Here is a 16819-nt window from a genome sequence, read left to right as displayed (position 1 = left end):
AAGGTTGCTTTCTGACTTTCACACATGTACCATGGCATGTAGGTATCTGTCCTACACACACAAACACACACATACCCATACACCACAAGACAAAATTATCACCGTATTCATTAATATATTTATATAGTTGTATTGAACTGAGGGCCCTGGCATGGAACATGAGCTCTACAAGTGAGCTACGTCCCTAGCAAGTTCAAAAGCAAAATATAACTCAGAAAGTTATTGCAAAGGATCATAAAAGTCATTAAATGTTGTAGTTGGTGGTTAATATAGATTAATAAAGTTATTAGTGAGACTTAGAGAGTGAGAAAGAACTAAAATATTTTTTATTTGACTAATGATGGTTATATATATAAAGTTGTCTCAAGCATTGCCATATATAAGTATCAATTATCTGGTATTTGCTATGAATATGTTAATAAATGTTTAGAATGATAAGTATGCTTATAATGAAAAAATAATTTTAGAAAACTTTTTCATACTTATGTGCCTGCTAATTTAAATCAAGGTTTTTTTTTTTGTCCTTTAATAAAGACAGAAGTAAATGCAACTCTGACCAAGGTATTATTAACAAATCCATATGTTATCTTTTCAGGGTAGAGTCTGGACATAGATCTTCATACAGCAGATAACTCTTATGACAAAAGATCCCAGTTGAAGCCAGAAGCTAATGAAACCAGTGCTGGAGGATTCTAGGCATGAAACCCATACAAAATCCTAAAGTCACTTAAAGCATCATGAGATCATGTGTGTGGGTGTGAATGTGTGTGTGCACGTGTACATGTGGGTGTGGTTTTCCTTTTGATTGTCTCTTGACTGTTCAGTCTAGGAGCATAGTAATCTTTGCAGAAGACACTGTCCTACTGCAACTCTAGGAGGTTTGACAGACTGCTTTAGATGATTCCCTAGTGCAACCTGCTGGTTCTGGTCCACATTTTGCCTACAAATTCCATAGCAGAGATATGTATATAAGATTTCCTTATTCTGTTTTTTCTTTTGATTACTCTTTGAAGCACACTGAAGTCTTTAAACTTGATCAATTCTAATTCAATAGTTTCTTTTGCTACTATGCTTTTGGTGTCATGTATTTAAAATACCATTCTTATAGAAGGTTATCAATAGTTCTGTTTTTCTTTTAAAAACTTTATATTTTGACAGGCCAGAAATGGCTCCATAGGTAAAATGCTTGCCATCAAACCTGATGACCTAAGTTCAACCCCAGGACTCACATAGTAGAGGGAAAGAACCAATTCCTGTAAATTAAATTCTGACCTCTTTCACTCACCATGAAATACACAACCCCACACATGCTTATATAAAACAAGTAAATAAAGATATAATGGAAATAAAAATGAATTTTGTATTCTGAGCTGCTATAGTGAATTCTCAATGACCTGTACTCAGGTATTCTCTTCTTTTGTTTTGGAGGCATACTGTACCCTGAAGGGATCAAATTCTTTCTTTTCTATGTAGATCTCTAGATGTCACAGATACCTCAATGTCTCCAGGTAAAGGAGCTATTGATTCTACATGGCACTGCTATCCAAGCCCTGTCAAGCATCACTCTGTGAGTCCCACTTGTGCCCTGAATTCTGATCATCCACTGACCAGCATAGATCCTGTGGGTATTATGGCAGATTTATAGACAATTTTGAAGTCAGCAAGTTTGAGTCCTTTAACTTTGCTGCTTGTTGAGATGGGTTTGACTACTCTGGATCATGTACAAATTAGAAAATGAATCTTTTCATTTCTAGGATCTGACATTTACACACGAACAACAGAATCAGTTTGTTCATCTCAACAAAAGCTGGTGAGATATATATATATATAGCTCCAGTTGAGGATGGCTATTGCCTTAACCATTCTAAGTGTTGCAGCTGTGTACACTGGTTATTTTTGTATTTCTTCTCCATCTTTGCTCAACAGTGATTTCTAGTTTATATGTAGAAATCCTGTAGGTCACTGGTGAAATTTATTCCAATATAGTTTATTCTTCATGATGGTGTTATACATGGCATTGTATAAGGAATGTGTACTCACTTGTTTTATTTACATATTTATCTTTTATCCTGAAAACTCATGAATGTGTCCACCAACTAAGCAGTTTTTAGTGGATTAAGATATTTTTCTATATAAAGACTGCATCAGATGCATACATAGCTTTAACCTCCCTTTTTAACATGGGTGTTTTCATTTCCTTTTCTGCAAAAACATACACTAAAACCTTTGTACAATATTGGATAGAAGAGAAACAAGTGCATATTTTTGTCTTATTCTTGATGTTAGGGAGGAAAGAATCCAGTCTTTCACTGTAAATGTGCTGTTTCCTTCTGGGTTTTCTTTGTCAGTATAAGCTACTATAAAATAATATTGCAGACTGGGAAGTTCAAACAATAAACAGGCTGTGGTACCTAGGTCAAGGAGACCTGGTATCTAGCAAAGGCCTCTTTTTAACAGATAGGATATGAGTTCTGGATTCTGGGTGTCTCTTTTTAGAAGTACACTGATCCTAACCATAAAGGTTTTCCTTTTATAATCTAACAACTTCCAAAAGGCCCCTAGATATCTTCTCTCATGGCTTTCATGATCAGCTCTGTCTTTACTAAACTGTGTTATCAGTACAGTTAAGTATGAGTTTGTCCTAATGGAATTTGTTAGTTTGTTTAGATACTTGAATATGTGTTTAACAATTTTCTTAAATCTGAAAAGTTTCTACTCACTATTTATTGGGATATTTTTTCTGATTCTCTCTCTTTTATTCTCCCCCTCTCCTCTTCCTTTCCTTCTGATACATTATAGTGATGTATTAATGTACTGTACATGTATATACTGATGTATTAGCATACTGTATACTTCTCTTCTGATATAATATATGCTAATGTATTAGTGTACTGTATATGCCTTCTCTTCTGATATAGTACATGATCATGTATTAGTATACTATGTACCCTTTCTCCTCTGAAATAGTATAAGCTAATGCATTAGTGTACTAAAAACCACTTTCCTTCTGATATAGCACAAGCTGATACACTACTGTACTGCATACCCCTTCCCTTCTGATATAGTATTTGCTGATGTACTTAATAGTGCCCTGCATTTCACTGAAGCTCTGTCAACTTTATTAGTTTTAATGATTCTTTAGATTATATAATTTTTAATGTAAACTCACTGGTTCTTCTGCCAGTTCAAAGCTTCTGTTGTGTTAGCTTCCATCTACCTATTGTTCACTAATTAATTTTATATGTCGACTGTATGTGTGCATGCCATGGCATTTTCATCAGAGGTTTAACTGCCAGGAATCTGTTCTTTCTTCCTACCATCTTGTTGAGCTTGGATCATCAGGCTTGGTGCTAAGTTTTGCTCCTGAGCTATCTCACTTACTGTATTTATATTTAAACTCCATTATTATATATTTTATATTTACTCTTTCTTGATGCTGTATATTTTGTGAGGCATGGTTTTCATACTTCCACGTTATTCTCTGAATACAATTTCTTCCGTTTATTTGAACACACTATATTATTAGTTTGAATTTCTTGTCCTGTTAAATCCAACATCTGGATTCCCAGAAGGCAATTTTTGTTATCTACTTTTCTTGTTCTTTATTTTTCTTCTACAGATCATATCTACCCATGTCTTTACACATCTCGTGTTTTGCTGTGGTTGAAAATGGACATATTAGATGATATACCACAGTAACTCAGGCAACCATTTCTTCCTTTTGGTGTGCTTGTCCTTGATTCTTTGTTTAGTGAGCTGGCTAGACAGGCAGAAGAGATCTCTCAATAGTGTGACGGTGTCTCTCACCTCCCCCATGGTGCAGACATGCGTGTGCATCCTCTTCCATCACTAGCTTTACAGTGCCTTTGGCTCTCACTTTCAAGCTCCCCATAAAGCTTTGGGCGGATCTGACAGAGTACCAAACAGAGGTGCTAATTCCCAGTAATTACAAGCTGGATACAAATGCTTTGCTTTCAGAGACTTATTATTTTACATGCTATGTAGGTTTGTGTATGTCTGCATGTGGGTATGTGCATGTGAGTGCAGGTACTTGCAGAGGCCAGAGGCCTTAGGTTCCCTGGACCTGGAGTTACAGGTGGTTGTGAGTTGCCTGACATGGGTGCTGGGAACCAAACTCAGGTAATCTGAAACAGCAGTAAGTACTCTTAGCCTCTGAGCTACTGCTTTTTATTAATACTCCTGGGAGTAAAATCTCCACATTTTAGTGGGTTAATGCTGATCCCTTTGCTCTGATGTTCCTAGTTATTCCTCCGTCTCTCCTCTGTTGAGCTTGCCACTCTTTTGCTTGTTGCTGTATAGTGGATCTCCTAGCCTTTAGTTTGCTGCCAGGACTGCCACTTAGAAGTCCTAGGTATGGATTTCCACATGGTCCGCTCCAAAGAATTTCCTTAAGGAGACTTGTAGAATTCTCAGCTCTTATGGTCTGCCTCTTCCTGTGCTGAACCTTGGTAGCATACTGAACCAGTTGGAAAGCAGTGTCCACCTGAAAAGAAGGGGCTGAGATACCTGGGTCCTATGAGGTTCCAGAGGAGAAAATCACAAGGTTAACTCACAACAAGTGCCAGACTGTGTTAATGAAAAGAAACCCGTGAGGAGAACGTCCTCCCCCATCCTCTGGGTGATTGAGCTGACTCTTTCGGGCTCGTGTTTTGGTTAGTTACCTTCCAGGAGGTCGTCCTCGTCAATGCCTTTGATGATCTTTGATTTGTAGTCTCGGATAAACATGTATTTTAGAAGTCTTCTAAGTTTTTTCTATTGGGATATAAAGTAAAAAGTTTATAATACATTTTCTTTACTAATAAAAGATTGCTTTAAGAATTAAATTTAATAAGCTATTATCTGATGATCATTGGGGAAAATAGAACTATCATTAGCTTAATAGTATAAGCAAAACTGTAGCCCTTCGATGACAGCCAAAATCTAAGAGTTTATAAAGGCATTCTCACAAGCATCCATCCAGACATTCCAGAATCACAATAATACTTTTTTTTGTATATTTTCGAAAACATCTTAAATTCCTTTTGATGATTTCAATAAACACCATATTCCCTTTAGTAAGCCAAGTGTACTTATACTTTGGAATTTTGAATATATTCTAAGACAAAGGTTATGTAAAACTGATTTATAAACATCTAGACTAGGAGCTTTTAACAACTCATTTTTATATTTAATTTATGAGATAATACCATATTGTGTAGCCCAGGCTGAACTTGAACTTGTAATCATCTTACTTCAGCCTACCTAGTGCTGAAGTAAAAGGCATGCACCAGCAGACGTGGCCTGAGAATCTTTTCATAGGACAGTTATGGAAAGTATGTATAAGCTGAGGGATCTATCTTTAGGAAACTCAAGGCCCGCGAATGATTGGTAGGTTTCAACGATGGTCTTCTGGGGTTAGAAGAGGATGATAGTAGCACTTAGCTTTAAGAGACTAATAACGCCCTCAATGTATTCTGTACGGACCCTAGAAGGTATAACCCCTGGTTCACCATCTCCAGGCTTCAGATTTCTAACAGTGGAAACACTGTACAAAGCTCTTTACATGAACATCACTCAACATTTTCAGTCTCCCTGAATCAGAAACAAATCTAGCCTCTCCTTTTATGGAGGGACCCTGAGGCGAACTACAGACTGAAGACTGAAGCTCAGCAGGGCTGCAGGAGAGGACAGCCTCAGAGTCAGTTCTGTCATGTGACCCCACCTCACAGGCCTGCTGCCCAGGTGTCATGAGAGACCAGGGGAAACCTCACCCCAGAATCTCTAAGGCACTGCAGGTGGTAGAACACTGGGCTACAGACTCCGGCTACTAAGGGACAGCCAGACTACACCCTACAGGTACCTGTTTTCATTTGTTTCCTTTCCTCTCCCTTTCACTGCACCCATTGTTCTAGTTCTATCCTGCTTAGTAGTTTTCCTCTATAAGCTAGCTTGTATTCATTTGGGAATACTTCAGAATGCAAATAAAATAATTTGGGAAAGATGAGGAAACAAACAACAATTCTGGCATAAATATATTGTTGGTTGTTCACAACATTCTGGTAAGAGTCCTGGACACCAGAAAGGCACCATCAAGTGGCATATATTTAGGAAGTTTCTATAGGCTATAAATGGCCATCTTCATAACAAGGGAAGGAATGCCAGTGCGGACTGTGAGCGCTTCTCTCTTTACTTTTGTCAGTGGGAAGGAAATGCAGGCACGGCATGCTAGGGAGAGCTAAGCAGTGGTGTTATTTCCTGGCTGCTCCCACAGGAACCATTCCTAAGGGGCTTATTGTTGCCAGCAGCCTTCAGGACTCCCTGGATGCAGCCCCATGTTGGGTGCTGATGGCTGCTTCTTCTTAAGGACTCTCCAAGTACAGAACAAACTGGCAATTCCTACTAAGCCTCTTCATGTCTCCATAAAGTGCCTTTTCCCAGCCATGCCCAAAGCCACCATAGTATCTATGCAAAGGTCAGGTTCCTGGCCATTGGTCTATATTCTATAAGGCCTGAGGAGCCTCACCTCTGTCATCATAATCCTTCACTGCACTATCCCTCCCTCCCCTTCTAACCATCCAACCCATGAAATTCTCCAAGTCTTAAATGCTTCAAGCATATCACATAGATTGCCTTAAGCAGACAGACTCCAAGCTTTTTGATATTGAGTACACTTCTTTTTCTTCTTTACATATTCTTCGTATTAATAAACAGTTGGCTGATTACAACAGGTAAAGCAACAGAGAATTTATTAACTAGCTACTTAAAGAAAATTATGACATAAATAAACATATAAATATCAGCTTTAATGTCTTAATATCCAGAGTTCAGAGGTTTTATTTAAAAATCAAAATGATAATAGTTTTTAAGCTACTTGCATTAATTTGCTTATTTTTATAAGTTGGTGCAGAGAATAAACTTTGTATTTCAAATTAAAATCAATTCTGTTAAAGTCTGAATTCTATTAGTATTAAGGTGAAAACTGAGAAGAAAAGGAAATGTGATACTCAGAGAGACCCTGTGTATAAGAACAGAGATTAGCTGGTACCTAGGTACATGAGACAGCAGTCAAAATATCTGAACAAGTACAAGGAGTAGTAAGATTAACTGCAGTGCAGTATTGGCATCAAAGATCTGTTCATGTAAAAAGCAAACAACTTTTGTAGTAAATGCGTTCTGTTGTGCACATCGTGAAAGCTAAACATTGCTTCAGTGGTTACAATTCTCATTTGAAAGCTGTAACGAGGGCCCATCACTTCCTTATGTAAGTTCAATTAAGATCAGGTCTCATGTTTAATACAATGGAATTAATTATTTTATAGTACCTTATCTTTTCTCATCAAGAACAGAAGATCTTCAGCAGAGATCACCCTTGCTCCCCTCAGTTGAGAGACTTCTGCAGCTTGCTGTAACTACAACAAAGAAAATGCAGAAATTGTCTTAGAAATATAAATTACAGATGGTACAATCACAATGTCTCAAGAGAGATAAATCCACTACAATAAAGGTCCCGGGGAATAATTCAGCAATCATGTTATTGCTTTTTAAAGCAAAACTCCCTATGCTTTAAGATATCCAAAAATGCCATTAAATTAGCTTATGAGACCACCTGTAATAGATAAAATAAACAGAAATCCGTCATCTCTTTCATGCAAAAGAAAAATCATATGCAGCTTCCAGAAATACATTAATACACATGAAAATAATTTTATGAAATTTCATCCTTCCTACCCATGTGTGCAATGGTTTTGCTTAGTATCACTAGCTGAATAAGTATATTATTAATCTGAGCTCCCATGCTGGTGTGATGTGAAATAGCCCCATTCAGGATTTAAAGATCAACAAAAACAGAAGCTGTTTCTAATATCCAAAGGAAAAAAAAAATACTTTTCGCTTTGGCAAGTCTTCAGTGGCTAAAGGATTCAGTCCATAAATCATAATACTGGACGGCATTAATTTCTTTCCACACTAATTACACGCACACAAAAGTGAACTGTATCTGGGATGCACAAATCAAAACACACCGCCTGAAAAGCTAGATCCCCTGAAATGTCCATCTGGGCCTTCAGCGTTGCAAAGCTGAGAGTTTTCAGGAATTCAGAAGCCCTAGAAACATAATCTTACTTGAAAATGACCTGGAAAATAAAAGAATGTGAAAAATGATAGTTCTAGTTTTTGGCAAAGGCAAACTTAGTTTCTTATTTTGATTAGTTGGAAGGAACATAAAATAGGTCCATCTGAAAAAAATCAAGATGCTGGAGCACATGTGAGAAAAATGTGCCTGTAAATTCTTCCAAATTTGATCAAACCATGCTGATTGCACAAAACCAACTCCCCCATCTTAAGTATTATAAACATATTTACATATGAAAGCTGCTCTCCTACCCCCACCATATGCCTTCCTTTAAATGGAGTAAAAAAACAACACACACCCCTGAGAACACACTGCCACTGTCGCCATCTGAAATTAAATGGTCATCTGTGCGAAAGGACCTCTACTTGAATGTTTAAGCCATTCTGCTCACTAAATAAGCTTCCAGCCATTTCAGAATGAGCAGACTAGAGAACGGCTCTCAACTCTTCCTGTGTCGGCTTTCCCACTGGATTTCCTGAATACTGGTACTTGGGATATAAACAGAATCCTATCTAAATATAGAATTTAAATTTAACTGTGAGCCATTTAAGAAGAAACCTAAGGAGGGGGTTGAAAAGATGACATATCTCTCCTGAAAGAAACTTAACAGTTTTTACCATGAACACGCTTTCCCCCTTGAAAACTGTTAGAATGTCAAGGAAATGTTTATATATCCATTTTTCAAATAAAAATATTTCCATCACAGTCTTAGATGCATTCAGGCAGTGTGGCGACTATGAGATACATATCCATTTCTCTGGACACATACAGAGAGAACTAGGGAACAGCACATAAATATATTTTTATTTTCACAGATAAAGAAATGGTGCCTACATGAAAAACTATAGACATCAGAAATGATATTCATGCCAACAAAGGAACAGGTGAAATATGTGTCTCTAATAGGTTCCCCCAGTAAATCAAGGGTTATCCATACACAATGATCTCTATAATACTCTCTAAAATGTCAGATTGCAAATGCAATAACCAGAAATGTAATAAAGACTGAACATCTTGTACCATTTTTTTTCAAAACCAATTGATATATATATATATATATATATATATATATATATATATATATATATATACAGTTTTTTCTTTCCTTGTAAAGACAGGGTCTCATTATGTAGTCTGGATGGCCTACTCTAGGCTGGCCCTGAACTCAGAGGTCACTTTGCTTCTGCCTAGTGAGTGCTGGGATTAAAGACTTAGGCCACTACCACACCTAGCTCACCATGGGCTTTTCTAACTTCCCGCATCTAAAGGAACATTTTCTACCACTCACACTATGATTATTCCCACTGCCTCTGGCCCTACAGTTTGGACCTGCTTAGGACTGATATGTTCTGGGCTCCAGAATTACCTCTCCTAAATGCTCACCTCTTCTCCAGTAAGGAAGAAGAAGAATTTAGTGTCTAATTAAAATCATATAAACATATATATTACAAATTGGCTTACTTTCCTAAAATTTCTATGTCTACCAACATGAGTGAAACCCAATCTTCATTAAGCGGTATGAAGTACAAGTTGGCACCTTGGCACTGCAGATGCATGGGTGCACAGCTCATGGTCACTGTATCCACATGAACACAAGAGGGCTGACATCAGGATGTCCCTAATGTTTCAATGTGAAAGAAAGTTGATTGTGTACTCATTCTAAAATTTTTTAAATGTATTTTTATTTTAAAAATTTGCATATGAGGGATCAGATATCATTATGCATTTTTGAACAAAGTGTTTCAGTGTTTATCTTCCCCATCTCTTTGTTGCCTCTAAGTTCCCTTTATAAGTTTTCCATACCCAAGTCTCTTTTCCTCTTTCATGTTCCTACCCTCATCCTTCCTCATCATATATATATATATATATATATATATATATATATATATATATTTTTTTTTTTTACCAACTCTTGGTCTCTTTTCTAGTATAGAAGCCAGGTGACCCAAACTCAGAAGACAAAAGCTGCATGTTCTCTCTGATACACAGTTCCTGGCCAGCATTGTGTACATGTATATATGAATAAATGGGTGTTAATAAGGATAAAATGCAATGTTTTCCATTTATTTATTTATTTGTTTGTTTGTTTATTTATTTGTGTGTGTGTGTGAATATGGGCACACAGGTTATGTGTGAATATGGGCACGCAGGATACGTGTATGTGTGTGTGAGTGTGAGAATGTGGGCACACAGGATGTGTGTGTGTGTGTGTGTGTGTGTGTGTGTGAGAGAGAGAGAGAGAGAGAGAGAGAGAGAGAGAGAGAGAGAGAGAGAGAGAGAGAGAGAGAATGTGGGCACACATGCAGAAGTTAGAGGACAATCTGAAGGAGTTCGTTATCTCCTTCCACCGCATGTGTTCCAGAGATTAAATTCAGGGTGTCAGTCTTGGGGACAAGGCCCTTCTCATGCTAAGCCATTAAACTGGCCCATGATCCTCTACTCTTACTAAATTATTTGCATTCTCAATTTGCAAAAATAAACGGAAGTTAAATTTTTCCCACAATAATTAAACTACTATGAAATGATACTACATTTTCTAGTTTTTACAACAAATATTCATTTATACAAAATAGGCTAGAAATTGTGGCATAGACCAATACTTTAAGCCTAGTGGTTAGTTTAATAATCAACTGACTTTTCTTAACTTGGCAAAATGGTACTTGGGAACTTAGTAAACTATTTTTCAGAAAGACAATATAATTCCACCATAAGTGTAGTTCAATCAAGGTGTTTCGATTTCTTCAGATTAGGACTTTTGCTCAGAAAAGGGGTGGTTGTACTCGTTACAACTATTGGAAAGATAAAAATAATTCACCTAACTTAAAACTCAATGTTTATATTTTAAGTAGTTCAGAATACTTTATTAGGAGGCTGATCCTATTAAAGGCTACAATGGACCACACATGCTATCTCAAGTGTATTTTTTGTTTGCAAAAAATGTAGGCAAAGCTGGTTTTAAACTTGATCCTCCTGCCTCAGTTTCCTGGGTTTGGGGATTGTTGGTATATGCCACATCAAGTTTAATCTTCCGTTCTATAAACAAACATTTCAACTCTCGCTATTGCCAACGACACTAATGTGGGATTTCTCCCACTTGTTAACATTTTCAGCAAAGCTTGATGTTTTATTGGTCTGCCCAGGGCTGGGACTATGCATTCTACTCCACAGTGTTCACCCCAATTCAGGCCGTGGGGGATTTTTATTGACCAGCTTCTACATTTCAGTGTCTCCAAATGATCATACGCCATGGATTTATTAGTTACAACCATCTTCCCAGTAGTATAGTTATTATATACTGAAATTGTGTCAAGTATAATATTAAATTCTAGTTAAAATTTTTTCTAGAAAGTATATGACAGAAAAAGTCAAATGCAGTCAAAGCATTTCTACTCGCAACCACTTCCAACTCTTGCTCTCATTAGAAATAAACTGAATCTCCTGAAATAAATTTACAAGGCTTTACTTTCAGTTTAGCTATCATAAACTGACTTACTATGAGGCTGACGATTTGGTGATCTCAGAGTCTCTGAATTTAACAACTATCTTCCTCTCCATCAGATTTTGCCTTTCTGTTGAACATAAAGCTGGTACTTGCTCATTGACTACATAAACATTGCCAATGGCTTAGCAAGATGATCAAGTTTATCTTCAGAATTTATTTTCTTGGCTGTCCTTGAAGATAATAATTACCTTGTCTCCCTTTCTTTTCCTGGCTTACTATTCTGTGAACCTGCTAGCACTGCATGCAAGACCTGGGCACCATGTACCCATTGGCACTGCTGGCACCCCATGCAAGACCTGGAAGGCTGTCACCGCTGGGCACTGCTAGGACCCAATGCAAGACCTGGGAGGCCCACACCCCTGGGTACCAGGTCTCGTGTAAGACCTGGGAGACACGCACCCCTCAGCACTTGCTCTCCCTTCTGTGGTGCTTGCCTGCTGCTGCCTCAGAGCCTCTAGACTTCTTTCCACCTAAGCATGGAGCTCTATTTTCACTGTGCTCTTTATAACTTCACTCTCTTATTTGGAGAGGACACATTCCATGAAAGATTCCTTTTTACTTTCTGAGCACAGACATAATGGCTGCCTTAAAATCCTTGTCTACTAAGTTCAGCGTCTATAGCATATAAGAAACCATCTTTATTGACTTTTCCCCTTGAATATGAGTTATGCTTTGCTGGCATTTCATATTTTTCAGTAATCTGTGATTTTAGCAGATATTGAGACTGACAGACTCTCAGGACTCTGATTGTATGCTCCTTAAAATAGTGACCCTTTCATAAGCAGACAGTTAATCCAAACAAACACAAATCATAATGCCCATCTCTCTTGCTTAGTTAGAGTTGGAAAATACCTGGGAAGGTTTAGAAGAAAGGGTCCTTAGGAAATAAACATTTAAAGATGTGAATGTCTGAAAATGCTTTTATCTAGGGCTAGAAAGATGGCTCCGTGACTAAGAGCACTTGCTGGCAAACGTGACAATGTGAGTTTGATCCCAGGCCCTTCACACGTCGTTTTCTGACCTCCACATGAACGCAGCTCCTGTCCTCTGGAAGAGCAGTGCTCTCAACCGCTGAGGCCTCTCTCCAGTCCCAGAGAGAGGTTTGTACATACACATTTGTTAATTCAGAAGCGGGCTCCCCATTTAATTGTTCTACTCTTCATGTATTCTATGAATTACATCACTTAGTCCTTATGACAAATAAATGAGAAGTCTGACAGAAAAAAGTATGACTAAGTAATTAAAATGTGACATTCGACCAGATTGATGTGTCTTCAAGATTATTTGTTACAGCAGTGGACACTGTTAGTAATAGGTACACCTTCTTTGCATAGAAAAGGCTATACCCATAAAAATATGCACATGACTTGACTTACAGTGTTCGATTATGATTATACAACTTTACACTGGTGTGAAATGACTACACAGCTTGCAGAAATTGAACTTAGTACGTAGCTTGCTGGGCAACAATAGCTTGATCTTAGGGGACTAGCCAATACTATAACTCGGCCTATATCTTGGCTTGTGTTGTGAAGCTACTATGCTCAGTAAACTATGTGACACGTATTTTCAACTATTGATAGTTTTATAGGAGCTACGTCTATTTTTTTTTTTTCGAGACAGGGTTTCTCTGCGGCTTTGGAGCCTGTCCTGGAACTAGCTCTGTAGACCAGGCTGGTCTCCAACTCACAGAGATCTGCCTGCCTCTGCCTCCCGAGTGCTGGGATTAAAGGCATGCGCCACCAACACCCGGCATGAGCTACGTCTACTTTAAGTAGAAAGAACATCTGGCGAAAGAAAAAAAATAGTATCTCAGAGCCTCCAATTTAGTGATACCCATAGACACAGCCTAAGCACTGAGAATAAAGTACGTGAAAAAAATCATATTTGCCGCTAAACAAAGTTATCCTTCAGATTACTGCAAACAGAATACTGAATAATTTCACATCATAGGATCTCCCTTTCTTCATTGATAACTGGTTTTAGGCCTTTGAAACATTTAAAAAAGAGATCTAAGTTGAAGGATGTGTCTAAATTTTTAGAGTTTTATTCTTTTCAAAATAGAGAAATAGTAAGTCAAACATAGTTAAGTCAAATGTTTAACAATATGATGAAGCTATAATTCTAAGTACCATGGAACCAGAGGAATTTATATGTAAGTATATGTGTATAAACACACATATACATTAAAGTAAGGACTAGATAAGCCACAATGCATGTGGGTCCAAGAAGATCTGAAAATTAACAACCAGCAATGACTATGTTTCTATCACATGAAGACAGCAGCCTTGACATAGCTAATTTGTTGGCTGCTCATGTTCAAAAGTGAAAGTAGGTGGGCACACAGTACCATCAGAGTTTTCTTATCTCGTAAATGAGGGATTTATAAGAAACTTCAAGTCTAAACTATTCTAGAACTTTTTCAAGTGTTATAAGTAACAAAGTCCGTTTTGGTTTGATAATATATGATGATATGCTGAGCACTAAAACTCGAATGCTCCATTACCAAGCTGGATTTCAGTTCAAATACTGTGACACTTAGTATCACCTGTCAACCTGACACATGTACAATCACTTGGGAAGAGGGCCTCGGTGAGGAACTGTCTAGGTCAGGCTGACCTGTGGGCACATAAGTGAGGGGGTTTCTTTTTGGGTTAATTGTGGTGGGAAGGTCCACCACGGGCCGAGCCTGGACTGAATCCAGCAGAGGGGAAATAGAGCACTAGCATACGGCACTGACTCTGCTCTCTGCTTTACGACTTCCCACAGTGATAGATGTGACCTCTAACTAAGAGCCCCAAACCTTTTCTCCCTGAACTTGCTTTTCCCAGGCAAAAACAGGACAGCAAATGAAACGAAGACAAATGCTATACTAACTTATTATTGTTAATTAGAAAAAGATTTATTTATCTGATTTTATGTAAATGAGTGTTTTGCCTGTGTGTATCTAAGTGCATCAAATGTGTGTTTTGTGCCCATGGAGCCCAGAAAAGGATGCTGAATCCAGACATTTGGGAGTTGCTGTGTGGGTGCTGGGGACCAAACCTGGGTATTGTGTAAGGAGCAAGTGCTCTTAATTGCAGGGACATCGCTGCAGCTTCTGTTATTACTTTTAAAAATTTAACTGTTGAAAAATAAAATTAAGTGGATTTTGCTGTTTAAAGTAACACATAATGAAGTCCAAGGAGATCAAGTCCACCCTGAACTTACACAACGTAATTTATGGCTGTCTTTGGGCTACGCAGTAAGTGTAAAGTGATGCATGCTGAAACCCCGGTGACGCAGATTTGACTTCATTTCTTCACATTTCCAAACTCTTTGGCGGCCCACACTTCTGGGCACAGGTGCTCCAACTACAGTCTTTCCCATTCCTATTTTTAAAAGTCGTACAGACACAGAGTTGTAGCTATTTCTTCAAAGGACAAAAGTATAACTAAGGGCTGTATTTCATTTTCGGAGCACTTGCAGATTTTCACAAGATAGTCTGATTTAGTTCACTCGAGAAAGTTCAAGGCACACGGAGGTCTATGTGGAGTTTCGATCAGAATACAATACTGAGAGAGTTTACCAAATGGCAAAGTAAAGTGGCATTAAAGAATAATGCCCAGGAAGGAGGAAGGTAATCTCAGACACTGCATTGCTGTTCCTCTGGGTTTTGGCAAATTCTGCTTTATAATTTTGACTTCTTGTTGGGAAAATGTACAGAGAAAGTGCCAATTTTAGACTTTGGAAGAGCAGTTTTAGCTGCTGGGACTCAGCACCAGTTTCAGGCGGGGTAAGAGCCTGCACAGACATCACAGTTCCAATGTGGCTTACCATGCCGGTACAGCATGTCCTGAGGAACACCACAGAACAGTGAGGTTATTGATTTTTACACACTATGCCTAACTCACTGGGGCATCTCCACGACCACAATGCACACATCCATCTCACAGGCATATGGCTAAGATGCTTCAAGAGCTATTGCATTGGGAAAAATTTTCAAAACCATCTTGACATTTATCCTGCTGTAACAGTTTATAAATACCTGTGATTTGATGGTTAAGTGAGATAAAGCCATTCATACAGTAAGCTTCAAATAAATGTCATATGCTTATTTAGAAATTAGAAATGAGACGGCATAAGAAGTTTGTAACTTTTAGTATTCATAGACTAAAAGCCATGCTGGATTATAATGGAACATTTTCACTTACCATATACAAGGTAAAAAAGACCTCATGTGGAAAAATGTAAAAATACTTGTACATTCATGTGAGAATTTTTATCATTTTACACATACACATAAACATATACACATGGTACAGGCTTGAATCGCTGACAACTCTAGCTTACAATATATAAATTAGCTATAATTTAAATTTAAAGGGAAAATTATACTGGGTCATTTTGATAAAAAAGTAATTGTTGTAATAACTTTTCATGTAAATCACCTTCCATGAAATACAGTGCACAACTTAATGTGCATACAATTTTGTAGCTCTGCTTTTAAGTAGAAAAATTTTCTGATCCTACGGTTTGGCAAGTGGGAACTAAAGACTGATGAATACCAAGGAACTTCAAAGTGTCTTTTGCTTTTATTTTTTAATCACTATATTTATGGGGTATAATTTACAGTTGGTTCTATAATTAAATATTTGCATCAATGAGTGAAGAAATTAAGAATCATAAAAATGAACTTGGTAAGATGCAGATGGCACTCAACTGTCACAGTGAAATCTACTCATCCATGCAAGTGGGAATATCAACCAACCAAATTAAGTGTGTTAGTAGAAGAGGAAGCACAGGGTTAGGTTAGTAGTGAAGGTATACTATTTACCATGATACACAAATCAGCAGGTGATAGTTAATTACTTTAGGACCCTACCCAATAGCTCCAGATAAATTTGAAAGCCAAAGACAGTTGTAAAATGGCAGCATGGCACTGCAGTTCCTACTGAATGAGAGATTGGTCTCTGCTTTCCACCTGCCCTTTGATTTCAGCTTTGGATGGACAGATGTGATTTGCATATGCTTCCTTTTCAGTTCCTTAGAAAAGGTAGCCCTTATGCAAATTTCATATCCAAAGACTGCTTGGATAGGAAAAGTGATATGTGTTGTATATAGTTCATCATATTACATGCAGTGTATGTAAAGCTATGAAAAGCCAGGTTTGGGATGCTGGCCCTGCCTCACCCTACCATTCAGAC

The 16819-nt window shown here is 37.8% G+C and overlaps 1 protein-coding gene across 6 annotated transcripts in view; it reads right to left on the bottom strand.

Moving 5' to 3' along the window:
* Supt3h (SPT3 homolog, SAGA and STAGA complex component) overlaps positions 1-16819 on the bottom strand; it is a 367702-nt gene that overhangs the window by 124947 nt on the left and 225936 nt on the right. For all 6 annotated transcript variants that reach the window (XM_075980696.1, XM_075980694.1, XM_075980697.1 and 3 more), the window contains 2 exons: positions 7323-7409; positions 4683-4773 (listed from right to left, as the gene is read on the bottom strand). In XM_075980696.1, coding sequence (XP_075836811.1) covers positions 4683-4773; positions 7323-7409 — 178 coding nt within the window. The remainder of the gene's footprint in view (positions 1-4682; positions 4774-7322; positions 7410-16819) is intronic.

The sequence above is a fragment of the Microtus pennsylvanicus genome, chromosome 7 (assembly GCF_037038515.1).
Source record: "Microtus pennsylvanicus isolate mMicPen1 chromosome 7, mMicPen1.hap1, whole genome shotgun sequence".
Lineage (NCBI taxonomy): Eukaryota > Metazoa > Chordata > Mammalia > Rodentia > Cricetidae > Microtus > Microtus pennsylvanicus.
This window is presented reverse-complemented; position numbering and strand designations above follow the sequence as displayed.